At 56.3% G+C, this 18,131-nt stretch overlaps 1 protein-coding gene across 2 annotated transcripts in view; it reads left to right on the top strand.

Moving 5' to 3' along the window:
- Positions 1-1,365: 1,365 nt before the first annotated feature.
- The window catches only part of STX6 (syntaxin 6), a 51,831-nt gene continuing 35,065 nt past the window's right edge, over positions 1,366-18,131 (top strand). Inside the window, exons 1-3 of one of the 2 annotated variants that reach the window (XM_062211457.1) lie at positions 1,366-1,547; positions 13,738-13,907; positions 15,804-15,898. In XM_062211457.1, the coding sequence (XP_062067441.1) occupies positions 1,513-1,547; positions 13,738-13,907; positions 15,804-15,898 (300 nt within the window). In that variant the 5' untranslated portion in view covers positions 1,366-1,512. The remainder of the gene's footprint in view (positions 1,548-13,737; positions 13,908-15,803; positions 15,899-18,131) is intronic. The other variant, XM_062211456.1, reaches the window with a different exon arrangement.

The following is an 18,131-nucleotide window of genomic DNA, read 5'->3' as shown; positions in this document are numbered from 1 at the left end:
AGGCTCAGAGGTGACAGCTTGGGGAGCTCTGTCATTCAGAGCACTCCCCGGCCCTGTGCACTGTACCCCGAGCACAGTGGACGACAGCCAGGGGAGGCCGCCCTCACCACGCCGGCTGACGCTCGGATCTTCTGCTGGTCGGCCCGAGCCTGGCTCAGGACAGGGCCTCCTCTGCACCATGACCCCAGCCCTGCAGCACCTGTTAGACGCCCATCCTGCCCTGCAGATGCCCCAGTCCCCACGGCCTGGGGCATGTCCAGGTACTTAGCTCGGCCCCAGGCCGCCATCCTACTCCTGCTCCAGCCAGACTTGGGGGGCTCCACACCCCAGCCTGCTTCCCCTGTGCCCCTCCCGGCTTGCACACAGAGCACCTGTGTCTATGGTAGCCGCCGCCTTCGCTTGGCGCCCTGTGTGCACCTGCCATCTGCGCGCCTTGGGGGCAAGGACCCAGCCCCCTTCTCCCGCGCCCACGCCTGGTGGCTCTCAGCACTACTCACACATGGGCGGGATGCTTGTGAGAGCGTGGGGAAGGCAGGCGGTGACCACTTCACTGCCCAGAACAGGACGGGGAGACAGCACGCTGCCCAAGACCGCACAGATGAGAAGTGGGGGAGGGGGGCTCTGAACTCCACACGGGAGTCCATCCACGACCAAGCGGTTGTTGAACACGCGGCCCCTCCCAGGTCCCCGTCTCGACTCCTGCACAACTCCTGCAGCAGCTGTGCGCGGGCCGCATTCCCTGCCTCCTCGCGGTCCTGCAGTCTAACACGCATCTTGATTTACTGCTCAGAGCGGCTCGGAGCGAGAGGCCAAGTGCACAAGGGACCCTGGGCAGGTCACTCTGGGGTGCCATGGTGACCGCTGCGCGACCCCGGAGAAGCCCGTCGGCTGTCCGCCCCACTGCTGCCCACGCCGGGGGGCCCAGCCCCAAGGAGCGCCGCGCGCCAGGGCAGCTGCGGGCCCGGAGCAGGCCGATGGCAAGTACGAGCAGCTGAACAGCAGGTCTCCGACGAGAACTGAGGCACAGGGAAAGTGAGACGGCTGTACGGAGCACGCAGCCCGCGGATCCTGAACCAGCGATCTTCCCTGGCCGGAGAGGCCCGCCCCCACCACGCCGAGCCCCGCCCACCACGCCGGGCCCCGCCCAGACAGGGCCCCGCCCCACCACGCCGGGCCCCGCCCACGTCTGGGCGCCGGGGCCGGAACCCGGGGCACAGTGCGCAGGCCCCGACGGTGAGAGGCGGGACGTGACCTGTCACGTGGGAGCGGTTGCGGACGCGATTGGCTGCGGCCGAGGGCCCGTGGGCGGAGTCAGGCCGGTGGCTGAGTCGGGTTCTGCCGGAGGCGCCGCCGAGAGCTGGGCCCGCGGCGTCCGGCGCACCCCACGCGCCCCTGGCCTCGCCTGCACCCAGCTCGGGTGCCCTCGCCCCTGCCTCCGCTCGGGCCACAGGCCGGGCGCGGCCGCTGCAGGAGCCGGTGGGCGCGCAGGGGCGAGGCGGCCGGGCGGACGCCATGTCCATGGAGGACCCCTTCTTTGTGGTGAAAGGGTGAGTGCGGTCGGCGCTGTGGCCGAGGCGCGGCGGGTGGGCGCCGGGCTGCGGGAGGGGGCGGCGCGCGAGTGCGGCCGGCGGGGGCTCGGCGGGGGCAGCCCCTCGCTCGCCTCCCGCGGGGTGACAGGTGTCCGTGGCGGCTAGGACGCCACGCCGTGTGCAGGTGGACACTCCGGACGCACGGTGTATCACGCCGAAGCAAGGTGGTTCTGAGCCGCAGCTTTAAAAAATCTGGGTGTATTTGAAAGGCGCAGCATCAGAGCGAGCGTCCACCGCCGGCTGGCCCCCTCGATGCCCCCAGAGCAGGGGCCGGGCCGGGCCGGGAGCCCAGCGGGTCTCTGCCGTGAGGGGCGGCCCTCCGCGTCCCGGCTGCGTGGGCAGGAAGTGCCGTGGGGACACCCGCGCCCGGCTCCTTGTGAGCAGTTTTTAAAATACTTATTTATGTATGTGAGAGGTAGAGTTACAGAGAGAGACACACACACACAGAGAGAGAGGGAGACAGAGAGAGACACACACACACACACACAGGGAGATAGAGATAGAGACACACACACACATACAGGGAGAGAGAGATAGAGACACACACACACAGAGGGAGAGGGAGGGAGACACACACACAGAGGGAGAGGGAGGGAGGGAGACACACACACACACACACAGAGGGAGAGAGGGAGAGGGAGAGGGAGACACACACACACAGGGAGAGGGAGAGAGAGAGAGAGGGAGGGAGGGAGACAGACAGACAGACACACACACACACATTTACTCCCCAGATGGCCACAACGGCTGGGCTGTGCCAGGCCAAAGCCAGGAGCTTCTTCCGGGTCTCCCACGCAGGTGCAGGGTTCCAGGCACTTGGTCCGTCCATGGCTCTCCCAGGCCACAGCAGGGAGCTGGGTCGGAAGTGGAACAGCCAGGATAGAAGTGGCGCCCCTGTGGGATGCCAGCGTTGCAGGTGGCTTTTCGTGGAGTTTAGGAAAACCCTAGATTGCCGTGCTGCGTTGACATTTCCTGGGTGGGGGTCAGCACAGTCCGTCAGGGCCACGGGCTTGTCTGACTTTTCCCTGGAGAAGCTCATGTCCTCTAGGTGCTGCCGGAAGAGGACTCAGCGCCTTGCCAGCCACGTGGTGTCGGTGTTGGCGGCACCTATTAGGTGCTGACATGGAAATCAAGGATGCCTAAATTATTGCCTCAGTTCAGGACCTTCTGGTCTAACCTGGGCAACAAATCACCCCCTAAACTAAGTACAGATAACAGGTGGAAGGCCAGAGAAAGGCAGCTCCTTAGCAACTGTTAGGATGGAAAAGCTTCTAGGAGTAGAAGTGAGGCTCTTAAAATATTTATTTTCATTTTATTGGATAGTCAGCAAGATCTTCCAACCACTACTCACTCCCCAAATGCCCCCCAACCGCCAAGGCTGAGCGGGGCACCTGGAACTCCGCCCGACTCTCCCTGGGCGGTAGGGACCCAGGTGCTGCCTCCTGGGTGCATCAGTGGGACATGGAGGAGCTGGGCCCAGAGGCAGGCGCTCCAGGGATTGCAGGTGTCCCGGGGCAGCTTACCCACTGTGGCAAACACCGACCCTAGCAGTAAGTAGGTCTGGACTTAGGTGTTTGTTGGTTTTGATGTTTTTAAGATGTATTTATTTGAGAGGCACGGTTACAGAGAGACAGAGACAGAGGTCTTCGATCCACTGGTTCACTCCCCAATGGCTATAATGGCCGGAGCTGAAGCCAGGAGCTTCTTCGGGGTCTCCCACGTGGGTGCAGGGTCCCAAGCACTCGGGCCATTTTCTGTTGCTTTCCCAGGCCCTCAGCAGGGAGCAAGATCAGAAGTGGAGCCCATTTGGTGTGGCAGTGGCTTAACCTGATATACCACAGCACCAAACCCTTTAATTAGATTTTAAAGATGGGAAAAATTCAGATAATTCGCGCCCCTGGATTTTTTTTTTCTGAGTCTCTTTAGTCCATCTTCCTGCTCTAGTCCCTGTGCTCTTCTGTGCTCCGGAGTCTGCTGAGCCTAGTGCAGGCCACGTTTATCACTGTTCATTTTCCAGCAGCCACAGAAATGGGCGAAGGAATTTTAATGTATTTAGTATGTTCAAAGGTATGAGATGTTTTAGTTTTCTTTGTGCTAACTCTTTGAAATCTCATGTATATTTTACGCTTACAGCACATTACAATTTGGATGTTAAATTTTCAACAGAGATACTAGACTTGCAGTTTGTTAAAGTGTTAGTTGGGGAGTAAATCTGCATACCCTAATTGCTCCAAACATACATAAAAGTTTCCTGGTAACTAAATTGCATCTCAGTTTTTAAATTTAGGTTTTGATTCTCCAGTTGTAGCTTCTGTGCTGACTCCACTGCACAGCTCCTGCTCCAGCCCCACTCCAGCCCCCTGTGCAGCTCCTGCCCCCACTCCCGGCTCCAGCCCCCTGCCCATCTCCAGGCTCCAGCCTGCTGCACAGCTCCTGCTCCTGCACAGCTCCCACCCCCTGCACAGCTCCGGGCTCCGCCCCCTGCACAGCTCCCCCACTCCCGCTCCTGCCCCCTGCCCAGCTCCCACTCCAGCCCCCTGCCCAGCTCCCACCCCCTGCACAGCTCCGGGCTCCCGCCCCCTGCCCAGCTCCCACTCCAGCCCCCTGCCCAGCTCCCACCCCCTGCACAGCTCCGGGCTCCCACCCCCTGCCCAGCTCCCCCACTCCTGGCTCCTGCCCCCTGCCCAGCTCCCACCCCCTGCCCATCTCCAGGCTCCAGCCCCCTGCACAGCTCCTGCTCCTGCACAGCTCCTGCTCCTGCACAGCTCCGGGCTCCCGCCCCCTGCCCAGCTCCCCCACTCCTGGCTCCTGCCCCCTGCCCAGCTCCCACCCCCTGCCCATCTCCAGGCTCCAGCCCCCTGCACAGCTCCTGCTCCTGCCCAGCTCCCACCCCCTGCACAGCTCCAGGCTCCCGCCCCCTGCCCAGCTCCCCCACTCCTGGCTCCTGCCCCCTGCCCAGCTCCCACCCCCTGCCCATCTCCAGGCTCCAGCCCCCTGCACAGCTCCTGCTCCTGCCCAGCTCCCGCCCCCCTGCTCCTGCCCCTCCCCGGCTCCCGCCCCCTTCTCCCGGCCCAGCAGCAGCAGCCTCAGCGCCTGTCGATGCCTGCAGCCTGGCAGTCTTGCTGCTCATGCACGGCCCTCCTCAGCTCTCGGGGCTCGGCCAGGCGTCTCCTCTGCCTCGGGGGTGCTTCCCCCGGCACCGTCATGGTTCCTCTTGCTCTGGCTGCCGTCGTGAAGCCGTGCCCTGTGCTGATGGTGGGGCGTCCTGGGGCGGCAGCAATTGCAGCTGATAGTGAACGCTGCCAGGCGTCCTGTGCTAAGTCAGCACTTCGATGGAGTCCCGTGTCGTAAGTGCTCCAGCCTCATCGTCAAGAGGAGGAGCTGAGCAGGCAGAGAGGTCAGCCTGCTTGCCCAGGGTCATGGGGCTGCCAAGTGGTGGACCCAGGATTCACATCTGAAGCCCAATCCCACTCCTCCTGTTGCTTCTCCATTGCGCGGGTATCATAGGGCCAAGTGGCTTTGGCCTGAGGCCAGTAGAGACTTGTAGACCTGGGAAATACCATGAGGTGGAGTTTGGAATAGTGTGGTGGCAGTGTGCAGCCCAGTTAGGCAGTGCCTGCAGCAGGCACCCACGTGCCCTGGCACTGGAAGCTCCTTTGTGAGGTGTGATGTGGTCAGAAACCCAGAACTGCAGTGCCTTTTTCATCCTTAGGAGGTAGACACCATTATCATCCCGGTAGAAAGAGGAAGACACAGCTTAGTAAAACACTTCTGGTTCATAATCTTGGAAATGCGAAGGGCAGGATTTATATAAACATGCATTACTACTTATTTTAGAAATTGAAATTATGTATTGTCTTGTGATCTTTTCATCTGTATTTCCTTATACCCTTTAGCTGTGTTGGTGGGGGAGGGATCTGAAGGCATAGTATCGTACCTGGACACGGTGCAGACAAGTTCAAGAAAGATACAGTGTATGTGGGAGCCTCATTCTCCTTACTCTGCATTTTCTTTGTGGGGGGGCCAGGGAGCAGCAGAGCTCAGAGTTTCAGAAAGGGGGTGGGGAGGCTGAAGCAGTGCTGGTTTCAGGGAGGAGTCGGTTGGGTTTAAGCTGATTTGTTGGGATGGAAGGAGGCACAGTAAGTTTACATGTAATCTGGTAAATTCTCGATTTAAAGCCAGCAGGTGTATTCCCTTGCTTTAGTCACCTATTAAGGACTCAGGCCCGCGTCTCCTGATTCCACAAAGAAAGCGGATTTGTCTGGAGGCTCTGCAGAAGTGGGATTCAGTAGGTCCTGGTGGCAGAAGGTGTGTGGTGCTGATGGCAGATCGGAAGTGCTCCAGGGAGGCATGGAGGAGGTCTCGGTGCTCAGTGAGCTCAGGTCACAGCCGTCTGAGGGTCCCTGCAGACGGTGTGCAGGCAGAGTCAAGGAGGGCTCTTATTATTATTATTATTATTATTGTTTGACCAGCAGAGTTAGAGAGAGACAGAGAGAAAGGTCTGCCGTTGGTTCACCCCCCCAATTGGCTGCTACGGCCAGCGCGCTGCACCGATCCGAAGCCAGAAGCCAGGTCTTCTTCCTGGTCTCCCATGCAGGTGCAGGGCCCAAGCACTTGGGCCATCCTCCACTGCCCTCCTGGGCCACAGCAGAGAGCTGGACTGGAAGAGGAGCAACCAGGACAGAATCCAGAGCCCCAACCGCAACTAGAACCTGGGGTGCCAGCACCGCAGGTGGAGGATTAGCCAAGTGAGCCGCGGCGCCGGCCGAGGGCTCTTATTTAGACAAGTCTTGACATTGGGAAATGGTGAGTGGCACTGCTAGCTAAAATGAGGAAGTTAGGGGGGCAGATTTTCCTTTTTTGTTTTATTTTTGTTTCTTTGAATGCTAAAGTGGCCGTGACAGCTTAGCTGACATAACTGTCGTCTTGTGTGTCATAGGGAAGGTGTGGTTATTGACTGGGGAAATGGACTGGTCCCGTAGCAGTTACATGTACAGGAGCTGATCCTGAGAGAGTGGGTCGGCGGGGGAGTGACGTCAGCTCGGGGCTCACTTTGAGTGGAGAGGGAAAAGGAGACCGGTGGGAAGCAGAACACCGTGAGGTCACAGAACCAGAGGGCGTGGGCGCTGTGCGAGGTCGACGTGGCGGGCTGCAGCACCCCTCCGCCAGCAGGGAGCGCGGGCTGCATCCACGCTGGGCCAGCTGTGTATGCGGGAAACTAAGTCAGACTGTTTGCTCAATGGCGAGAGAGCATGGTGTACCTCAGCTTGGAACTGGCAGCAAGGTCACACGAAGGAAGCCGAGCAGTGAACAGAGCCTGTCTTACCTGAGGGGTGGGAGGTGGAACGTTTGTGGGGTTCAGGGCGCGTGAGGCGGGGGAAGGTGATGCAGCTGCAGGAGCTTGCACAGCCGGGTGTTTCCAGTCACTGACCCAGGGGTGAGACACAGCCCCTCCCCCACACCAGAGACACTGCAGAGCAGACACTGTCCTGGAGACAGGTGTGTTGGCAGCTGTGCTCTTCCAGAGGTGGACGCATGGACACACACCCTGTCCATTTGCTCTGCTCAAATGTGAACCGGTCATTTTACCACCGAGCTGACCACACTCCCTTCCTTTGAACCTGGGCGTTATCTTAGAAACGGCCTTGACCTTGCATGGGGCAGAAGTGGCTTCCTGCAGTCTTTCCCTGGGGTTACAGCCAGGGTGCTGGTGAGCAGGTAAGTAGTCCAGGGACGCTGAGGCCACTCTGCTGGGCGGGACATGCACAGGGGCCACATGAGGAACCCCACCTGGCTCCTGACACGTGGATCCAAGCCACAGATTCTGTGGACAGAGTGCATGTGTGGTTGTTTTATGCCACGCTTTGGAGCTGGTTGTTACCCAGCCGTGGCGCTGAGGCAGACGCCTGGTCCAGGAAGGGCGGGAAGCCGGTGCAGCTGCAGCCCACACCCTTGGTCGGCACTGGCAGGTCCTGGGAAGCAGCGCCCCCTGATGGCACTCTGCTCTCCTGTTGCTTCCAGACTGAGTTAAGAGAATGTTGTGGTTTCCATCACCTGTAGCCCTGGAAGCTGGGCAGGATGCTGCACTTCCATGTGGAATAGGTTGAAAGTTGTCTATAAGACACTCACCTGGGGATCAGCATTGAACTGGCTTCAAAAAACAAAGTGGTTGGTCCTGCCAGCGGCATTTTACGTATAAGGAATGGGGGGCTCTGGTTTTGAAAGTTTGGATGACTGTATTTTTTTCCCCAAAGATGTGGGCTGTGTTCTCATTTCCTGTGGACCCTGGAGGATGTGGGGCAGTGCAGGAACACCGGAGGCCCCATCACTCTGAGGGGCTGTGCGGTGGACGGCCGGGAACACCTCTGCTCTGGCCTCAACCAGCTCCATGCTCTTGTTGCCGGAGGTCTGCCCGCGTGGGACAAGACTAACTTTGGAAGCACATGGGGCAGGCACCAGAGCACCCGCTTGATTCTTGCCAGAGTGACCGTCTGTCCAGCAAGGGCCTGAAAAAGGCCACTGTGGCTCCTGGGGAGGTGACTGGCTAGTTTTCGGTGAGGTGGTGCCTACCAGGGTTCCCAGAACCGCTGGTGTGCGGGCTGTTGTGTGCCAAGAAACTTGCTGAGCTGCAGAGCTGCGAGAACTCAGAGCACACCTGCTGGCTCACAGAGCATCCTGAGAGTCAGGCTCAGGCATTCCCGTCACGTCAGTAGGGAGAAGAACCCAGAAATAGCTAAACCGAGCTCTGCAGAATAAAGAGGCAGTGTCTTGGGATTTAAAAACCTTTTTGGAGATGACAGACAAAAGGGATCTCTGTTGGCTCAGGAGTCGCAGCTGCAGCTGCCGTGTGAGGAGGCGCTTGCAGGGCCGGCTGTGTTGTGTGTGTCTGCGGCAGTGCCCAGCCAGGCAACCCTGGAGATGGCCACTTGCGTTAGAACCCCCTCAGGTCTCAGCAGCCCACGCTGGAGACGGCCACTTGCGTTAGAACCCACTCGCGTCTCAGCAGCCCACACTGGAGACGGCCACTTACGCTAGAACCCACTCAGGTCTCAGCAGCCCACGCTGGAGACGGCCACTTGCGTTAGAACCCACTCGTGTCTCAGCAGCCCACGCTGGAGACGGCCACTTGCGCTAGAACCCACTCGCGTCTCAGCAGCCCACGCTGGAGACGGCCACTTACGCTAGAACCCAATCAGGTCTCAGCAGCCGTTGCTGGAGACGGCCACTTGTGTTAGAACCCACTCGCGTCTCAGCAGCCCACACTGGAGACGGCCACTTGCGTTAGAACCCACTCAGGTCTCAGCAGCCCACGCTGGAGATGGCCACTTGCGTTAGAACCCACTCAGGTCTCAGCAGCCCACGCTGGAGATGGCCACTTGCGTTAGAACCCACTCAGGTCTCAGCAGCCCACGCTGGAGATGGCCACTTGCGTTAGAACCCACTCAGGTCTCAGCAGCCCACGCTGGAGACGGCCACTTGCGTTAGAACCCACTCGCATCTCAGCAGCCCACACTGGAGATGGCCACTTGCGTTAGAACCCACTCAGGTCTCAGCAGCCCACGCTGGAGACGGCCACTTGCGTTAGAACCCACTCGCGTCTCAGCAGCCCACACTGGAGATGGCCACTTGTGTTAGAACCCACTCGCGTCTCAGCAGCCATCACTGGAGACGGCCACTTGTGTTAGAACCCACTCGTGTCTCAGCAGCCCACACTGGAGACGGCCACTTGTGTTAGAACCCACTCGCATCTCAGCAGCCCACGCTGGAGACGGCCACTTGTGTTAGAACCCACTCGCGTCTCAGCAGCCGTCGCTGGAGACAGCCACTTGTGTTAGAACCCACTCGCGTCTCAGCAGCCCACACTGGAGATGGCCACTTGTGTTAGAACCCACTCGCATCTCAGCAGCCGTCGCTAGAGACGGCCACTTGTGTTAGAACCCACTCGCGTCTCAGCAGCCCACACTGGAGACGGCCACTTGTGTTAGAACCCACTCAGGTCTCAGCAGCCCACGCTGGAGACGGCCACTTGCGCTAGAACCCACTCAGGTCTCAGCAGCCCACGCTGGAGACGGCCACTTGCGTTAGAACCACTCGCATCTCAGCAGCCCACGCTAGAGACGGCCACTTGTGTTAGAACCCACTCAGGTCTCAGCAGCCCACGCTAGAGACGGCCACTTGTGTTAGAACCCACTCAGGTCTCAGCAGCCCACACTGGAGACGGCCACTTGTGTTAGAACCCTCTCGCGTCTCAGCAGCCCACGCTGGAGACGGCCACTTGTGTTAGAACCCACTCGCGTCTCAGCAGCCGACACAGTTTACATGCCACTGTTTCATGGAATGATTGACCTGGAACGCCAAGCTGTCCCAGCTCTTAGTTCCAGATGCTTCCAAGTGCTTCTAGACTGAGAGGGTCGTCTTACTGGTTAGTCCTCCATATTATTGGATATGTCTTGTGTGCGTGTGCGTGTGTGTGTGTTTTAAGATTTATTTATTTATTTGAAAGGCAGAGAGGCAGAGGCAGAGAGAGAGGTCTTCCATCCACTGGTTCACTCCCCAGATGGCCACAACGGCCAGAGCTGAGCTGATCTGAAGCCAGGAGCCAGGGACTTCTTCTGGGTCTCCCATGTGGGTGCAGGGGTCCAAGGACTTGGGTCATCTGCTTTCCCAGGCCATAGCAGAGAGCTGGATCAGAAGTGGAGCAGCCAGGACTCAAACCCGCGCCCATATGGGATGCTGGCACCACAGGCAGTGGTTTTACCCATTAAGCCACAACGCCGGCCCCGTGGTTCTTAAAACTGCTGTGAAATCCAGGTTTGCAGGAAATTCTGATTGCCTGTCTGTGACTGGTGGTGTTTTCTGCCCCCCAAGGCCATGCTCAGCTGAAGTGGTATTGGAAAGTCCACTAAGGGTCTGAGTGCTGCTCAGATGGGTTCTCTGGTGGTGGCTGGTCCGAGCCTCTCTGGTAGTCCCACCACTGAGACTCCTGGAGACACCTGTTGTGTCTGTGCTGCTCAAGGAGAACCGAAAGGTGGCCTTGGGTGGAGCAGGCAGTGCTGCTGCATGGGCCCATGGTGTTTTTCTAATTCCTGCCGTTTCTTTCACTTCTTCAGGCTTGTGCTTCCACACGGAGGAGAGCTGCCTGCGTGCACTCCCCCACCCCATCCGGTGCCATTGTCCTCGACCTTGCTGCTCAAGTGTGTCTCTGGGTCACGGGGGCCCTGTGATCCTGTCTTCCATGGTGGTGCTGAGGCTACGATTGCCTGGCTCACCGTGTTTGTGTCTGCGCTGCTGGTGGGATGGCTGAGGTCCTGGGCCACAGCAGAATCAGGGTAGAGGCGCCGTCCTGTAGGCACAGTGAGGGAGAAAGCAGTTGTGTTCCTGTAAGAATATCTCCCATCAAACAGCAGTGTTTTACAGGTGTAACTTACACTGACGTGCTCCCTTCTGGGTGTGTGTGGGGGAATGAGCAGCGTGTGTGGTCAGCACCTACAGAGAAGACACACGATAGACTCAGGCCCCTCGGGGTCCCCCATCCCTTCTGGCTCACCCCACCTGCCCAGCATCTGCTGCCCAGTGATCTGTGTTCTGTCCCTGTGTTTCGCCTTTTCCAGACCGTTGCAGTGCACAGCCCCTGGCTTCTGGCTTCTGTCCCCTCCCGTAATGCAGCTGGGGTCCCCTGTGCCCCTTTCTGCTGATGCGTGGTGTCCTGTTGCAGGGACTTCTGGGAGCTCGGTTGCACCTTTTGTCCGGTGCTGTGAAGAAGGAGGTCCGAGCTGCTTTCTGCTTGGACAGCGCGTGCAGGTTTTGTGGGCGAGGTTTCCACGACATCTCATACTGGGAGTGTTGGCCTAACGCTCCGTACGTTTGATTCGGAGCAGCAGCACGCCTTCCTGAGCGCCTGCCCTGTTCTGTGTCCCCACCAGTGATGCACAGTTTCCTGCACGCAGCACTGTCGTGTGTGAAGGGTGTAGTGCCAGCCCCTGAGGGTCCGGCTCGCGTTTCCTGGTGGCTGGTGGTGCTGGGCATCTTTTCAGGTGCATGTTGGTCACGTGACTCTCTGGTGACGTGACTTCAAAGCTTTTGCCCATTTTTTTAATGGGTATATTTTCTTACTAAATTGTGAGCTGTTTGCTTTTTACTATTCTAGGTGCAAGTTGTTAATCAAGTATGTAGTTTGTGACTGTTTTCTCTTGGTGTGAGAAAGTGAGAAGGTGCACAGGGCATTTCTTCTGTGTTGTGGAATGAGATGGTTGTAAAAGCACTCCTGCTCCCGAGTTGTGAGCTGAAACAGAATCTCATTTTTAAAGAATAACTAACAACCTAGATGCTTAGACTTGCCTCTCTCAAATCTCAAAGTCATCTAAAAAATACCTTGAGGGAGCTGGCACTGTGGTGTAGTGGGTAAAGCCATCGCCTACAGTGCCAGCATCCTATATGGGCGCTGGTTTGAGTCCTGGCTGCTCCATTTCTCATCCAGCTCTCTGCTATGGCCTGGGAAAGCAATAGAGGATGGCCCAACGGCTTGGGCCTCTAAACCCATGTGGGAGACCTGGAAGAAGCTCCTGGCTTTGGATCGGCACAGCTCCGGCTGTTGTGGCCATTTGGGGAGTGAACCAGCGGATGCAAGACCTCTCTCTCTCTCTCTCTCTCTCTCTCTCTCTCTGCCCCTGCCTCTCTGTAACTTTGCCTTTCAAATAAATAAATAAATCTTTAAAAAGGTAAACTTCTAAAAAGAAATCTTGGGGTGAACCCATCATGCCAAGAGAAGCACCTCACCTACTTTCACTGATGATAAAATCAGAGCGTTTTCTTTCGAGGGGGGATTTTGGAAAGCCTACACAGCTGCTGTGGTCTCACAGATCCCAGCACTCCAGCTTTTCTGGTGAGACTGGGGTGATGATGAGAACGATTGTGGTTGTCGTGTAATGACGTTGGCACTTGGAAGATCTGCTCTCAGGAAGCTGGTACTGGCTTCCTACAGTGAAAGGGTGTTACAGAGTCGTCCTTGGGTGAAGGACCGTTCAACCTAGAAGACACCCCAGCAGACTGTAACGTGTGTGAATTCGAAGACTTCTTTGACAGTTTCAAGTTCCTTGTTGCAACTGAACTGAAGAAACTGGGCTTGCCTCGTGCTGGCATACTATAAAAAAAGAATGTACACAGTTACCCACAGAGACAAAGCCCTCTCCCTTTTCCCGTCTGCGTGCCTGTGTGCGGCTGCATTCTTAGGTGTTTCGGTCCAGCTGTGTGGCTGCCAGTTTCTAAGGAGAGTCACAGACTGTGAAGCAGTGCCACTTTCCTCACTAATTTTTTTTGTTTTAGAAATCTTTGTTATTAAAACATTATGGTTATGTGTAAGTTCTTTTTTAATTGACAAACATTTATTATTACTTTATTATTTGTAATTAATTGACAATTAGCTTGAGTTTCCAGTACGGTAAAAGGAGTCTGTGTAGCCCACTTCAGTGTGGTTCTGAGGGTGTCTGCAGTAATCCTGGACCCAGGACGCTCACAGGCTGCCGCGTGGGATTTGGCTCCGGTGTTGCTGGGCGCCGGTGGCCGAGGACGCCTGGCCTGGGCTTCCTGGTTGGAGGCTTCGGTTTCTTGACAGAATCCAGCAGTTCTGCATGCTTTAGACCAAGCTGCCATTACAGGCGCATCCTCAACTCCACCCTCTGTTGCCATAGGTGATACTCAGTACTTTAATTATGGGGAGATGTGTAGCTGTTCCCGAAACTGACCAGGTTTGGGATTTAAAAACATCTCAGATTAACATACTTGACCTGTGGAGCCCACGCTCTGTGAGAGTTCCTCCCTCTACTCCTCCCACCCCTGGCTCCAAGAAAAGAAAGCTGTGGGGGCCTCTCACCCGCTGGAGCCACTCGCACCAGATGGAAGGTGTGGGAATCAGCGGCTCCTTCGTTAATTTGGAAGATCACGTCTCAGAGGAAAGTTAATTTTGTCCACTTGATATTATAGCTCTTTAAATAATGGTGTTATGCTGGAATCGGCTGACAACACAACAGTGCGCTTAGTTTTGACTGGTGTTTGAGGAGCCTCTGGGCAGGTGGCTGTGACTGGGGATTCGCGGTAGCTGGTTCACGAAGCACCACCTGTGACATCTCTGCCTCCCCTGCCCCAACTACAGGGAGGTGCAGAAAGCAGTCAACACTGCCCAGGGCTTGTTTCAGAGATGGACGGAGCTCCTGCAGGACCCCTCCATAGCCACGAGGGAAGAGATCGACTGGACCACCAACGAGCTGAGGAACAACCTGCGCAGCATCGAGTGGGATCTGGAGGACCTGGACGAGACAATCAATATCCTTCTCTGTGTCTGTGCCCCGGGCGGACGCAGGTGTCTGCTCATGTCTGTGGGGCGTGGGTGTGACGTGCTGGTGCTCAGGTCCTGGCTCCACCGGGAAAAGGGCACTACGATCCTGGGAATGCAGTGTCAGTGTCACAGGTGTGTGGGCTCTTCCTGCACACACCAAGCAGTTCTCCAGAAGACGACGCTGGGTGTCCCGTGTTCAGCTCAGCTCTGGAAACAGCATCAGGTCACACAGAGTGAGGGCTCAGCCCCATGAGGCTGCCCCCTTCACTCGCAAGTCTTCCTTAAGTTAGTGAATCTGCTGGAGCGCTCAGAGAGCTCGGGGAACACTTTGCCTGCATTTAGCCACTTGTTAGAAAGGGTATGGGACAGCCAGGTGGGAGAGACGCACAGGGTGAGTTGTGGGCAGGGGCGCCGTGCTTCTGTGCCCTGCCCCGCTGCACCACCCTGTCGGACTCCATGTGCCCAGCTCTCTGAACCCTGTCCTTTCGGGTGTTACGGGAGCTTCACCAGACAGGCATTAGTGATGACATCATTGGCCATTGGTGACCTGCGATCAGCTCCCAGAGGCCAGGGAGGGGCGGGGCTAGAAATTCCAACTCTACACCCCTGGTCGGTTCCCTGGATGACCAGCTTGATCCTGGGACTGTCTGGAAGCTCTCAGCCTTCAGTCCTCTCATTAGCACAAAAGACCGACGTCCATGGAGTGTCCCTGGGTTTTAGGGGCCGTGTGCTCTGGGCACAGTGACCGACCTGTGTCTTCAGTACAAAGTGGATTTGGTTACACACATGGAGAGCTTAGACTGGTGCTGTGTGCACAGTGGGCAGCTATGCAGACACTGGAATACACAGACCCCTGTTGGTGATACTTAGGGGTCGAGAGAGGCTCCTGTAGCCTGTCCTGAGTAGTCGTGAGAGCAGTGTCACTGTATGCTGAATTTAGGGAATGCGGATCTGTTTTGCTAATCCGTGCGTGGATGTGCAGCTGATCTGACTGACAGAGCTGTGAGAGCTGAATTATAAATGGCCTTTCTTTCCAGCTGGAAATTCTGTTTATCCAGAACTTTAGAGGGGAGATAAGCCAGCTGGGTGCTCTTGGATCCGATTTGTCTCCCAAGTGAGATAACTGGCTTTTGTCAGGACCACTCTGTGTGAGCACAGGTTCATGTGCAGCTGCTGTGTGCAGTGTGTGATGCAGTGACCCTGGGTGCTTGTTACATGGCTGAGTATGGTCCTGAAAAGTAGTGGATGCAGTGCGTGAGGAAGTGAGATGGGATTGGGGAAGATAAAGAAGCTAGGAGGAAGGGGGCAGGAGTTCCGGGGATAGCTCCCCGTTCATTCAGCAGGTGCCAGGTGCGGCATCTTGTCTGCTACTGATTAGGCTAATAAAGCAGTGAATTCGAGGCGAGGGGGGACGGATATTAACTACTAATAGCAAGAAATGCAGAGAACCAGAGTGTGATGGAGTAGGACCAGGCCAGGGGCGAAGGGCAGGGCTGCACAAAAGACCGACGTCCATGGGGCTGCTCTGGAGAGGCCTAGAGCTTTTGAGGCTGGGGAGTTGGGTTGACATCTTGGTTCGGAATGGCAGTTGAAACAGGCTTCAAAGGCTGCTGTGGGAAAAGTGAGAAGTCCAAAAAGGACGGGTAGAAGTGTCGGCCAGCGTCAGAAGAGCCCGCCCGCAGATGGGCGGCCTCGGGCTGTGCCGCGTCCAGGCATAGGCTGCTTCTCCGTGGCGTCACCTCTGGGGCAGAGGAGGTTTGACTGCACCTGTCTGGAGAACATTAGACACAGTTTGCTTGCATGGGAGAGGTTCTGGGGTTTAACGGGATGCTGTCCGACAGGCTTTGCGGAGGAAATTACTTTGCCTTGACTTTGTGACCTACGCATAGTTGAAGCAAATCCCAGAAAATTCAACCTTGATGCTACTGAACTGAGCGTAAGGAAAGCCTTCATCACAAGCACTCGGCAAGTTGTCAGGGTAAGAAAACCCCGCCGCGTCCCCTTGTGAGTTGGGAGCAGTTCTCCCCCATGCAGCTCCTCTGGGTGAACGAGAAGATCCTTGTTTTTCGTATGCTTGGCTCATTTCTTAGTGCAAGCAGCAAGGCAGCAAAATACCAGCTCTGGCGGCTACTGAGTGTCGCCCTGCTTGGCCCTGGCCCTGGCCCCCCCAGAGCAGCTGCCTGGCTGCCTTGTTTCTTAGTGCCCTGTTTCTGGACAAAAGGAGGAATTACCATTGTAGAAGCTGTGCCTTTCCTTAACTGATTTGGGGATCGCTTTGCATTTTGAAGGCTTTGCTGGGTTTGGGTGCAGCCTCCTCCGCCCCATGCTGTGGACATTTCACGTGCAACCCTGTGGCAGCCTTTAGAGGACTGTCCAGACCAAGCATCTATCGGAGTGCAAAAAATGGTCCCAGTGAACAAATCTTTAGTCCCCAAATGTTCACAATGTGCATTATTTAGAAATCTAAGAGCAGGTATCACGTAAGTAAAATCTGTGTCTCTCACATGTGCTCTGTATTTTGAAGCTGTGTGGCTGAGCTCTGAGATTAGCATAACTAGGTGGAAAGGCGCCAGCTGCTTAACACAGGAACTAGAACGCAGCTTCCTCGAATGAGAGGCTCGGCTGGTGTTTGCCAAAGGCTTTATTTTAAAAATTTAATGTATTTTTATTTGAGAGAGACAGAGACAGGCAGACCAAGAGAGGTCTCCCACCTGCTGGTTCACTCCTCAGATGCTGCAACACCTGGGGCTGGGCCAGGCGCCCAGAACTCAGTCCCGGTCTCCCATGTGGGTGATGGGGACACGGGTATTGGGGCTGTCCCTGAAGCTGACCAGTGCACATCACAGGAAGCTGGCACTGGGAGCAGCGCCCCTTCTTGAACCCAGGCACTATGGGATGGGACGCAGTCTCCCCGAGAGGCGTCTTCACTGGTGCACCCTACCTTGCCCTGCCAGAGTTTCTATCAGGTGATCTCCTTCTGAAGTTTCGAATTCAGATTATCACTGAACTTTATACATTCTTGTTCTGTTGGTAGCTGCCTGTCTAAACAACCAACCTCAGGTTGCACTGGTACAGAATCGAGTGTTGGCTTTGAGCAGTCCAAAATGCTACTCTGATGAGGAGGCTCCTCCAGCTATTTTTTATAAATATTGTTGACTTTTTTCCCTTTTTGTAATAGGTTTTTTAAGGACTCTTTAAATATTTAAGTGCAGTATCTGGATTTGCAAGGTGGTGCTTATGGATGATGCAAAGTGAAACTCAGGAGTCAGTGGATTGGTTGGTATAAGTGGAAGTGAAATTGGAATGCTTTTTTGTTTTATTTGAAAGGAAGATATACAGAGAGAGGAGGAGAGAGATCTTTCATCTGCTGGTTCACTCCCTGAGTGCTGCAATGGCCAGGTCTGGGCCAGCCCAAAGCCAGGAGCAGCTTCTGGGTCTCCCACGTGGGTGCAGGGACCCAAGAACTTACACCATCTTCTGCTGCTTTCCCAGGCCATAGAAGAGAGCTGGATTGGAAGTGGAGCAGCCAGGACTAGAACCTGAGCCTATATGGGACACTGGTGCCGCAGGTGGTGACTTAACCTTCTGTGCCACAGCGCTGGCCTCAAAGTACGCTTTGTAATAGCTGAAAAGCTTCGTAAAGTACGTTCTTAGAAAGAAGTATTAGAAATATCTTTCTGGGGTTGAGATGTGAGCCATACTCAGCTGGTGATGTAACTGAATTTTTAGTCATTCTTGTTATAATTTGTCACTGTTTGGGGAAGCTGTTAGCATTTGCCAGTAGTGGGGCCGGCGCCGCGGCTCAATTGGCTAATCCTCCACCTTGCGGCGCTGGCACACTGGGTTCTAGTCCCGGTTAGGGCGCCGGATTCTATCTGTCCCGGTTGCCCCTCTTCCAGGCCAGCTCTCTGCTGTGGCCCGGGAGTGCAGTGGAGGATGGCCCAAGTGCTTGGGCCCTGCACCCCATGGGAGACCAGGAAAAGCACCTGGCTCCTGCCTTTGGATCAGCGCAGTGCGCCGGCCGCAGCGCGCCGGCCGCAGCGGCCATTGGAGGGTGAACCAACGGCAAAAGGAAGACCTTTCTCTCTGTCTCTCTCTGTCCACTCTGCCTGTCAAAAATAAAAAAATAAAAAAAAGTATTTGCCAGTAGTGGACTAGCCCTAACCAAGCTTTTGGTGGTCTAATCTTAATAAAAGCTCCTTGAAAACCCT

The sequence above is a fragment of the Lepus europaeus genome, chromosome 14 (genome assembly GCF_033115175.1).
Source record: "Lepus europaeus isolate LE1 chromosome 14, mLepTim1.pri, whole genome shotgun sequence".
NCBI classification, from domain to species: Eukaryota; Metazoa; Chordata; class Mammalia; order Lagomorpha; family Leporidae; genus Lepus; species Lepus europaeus.
This window is presented reverse-complemented; position numbering and strand designations above follow the sequence as displayed.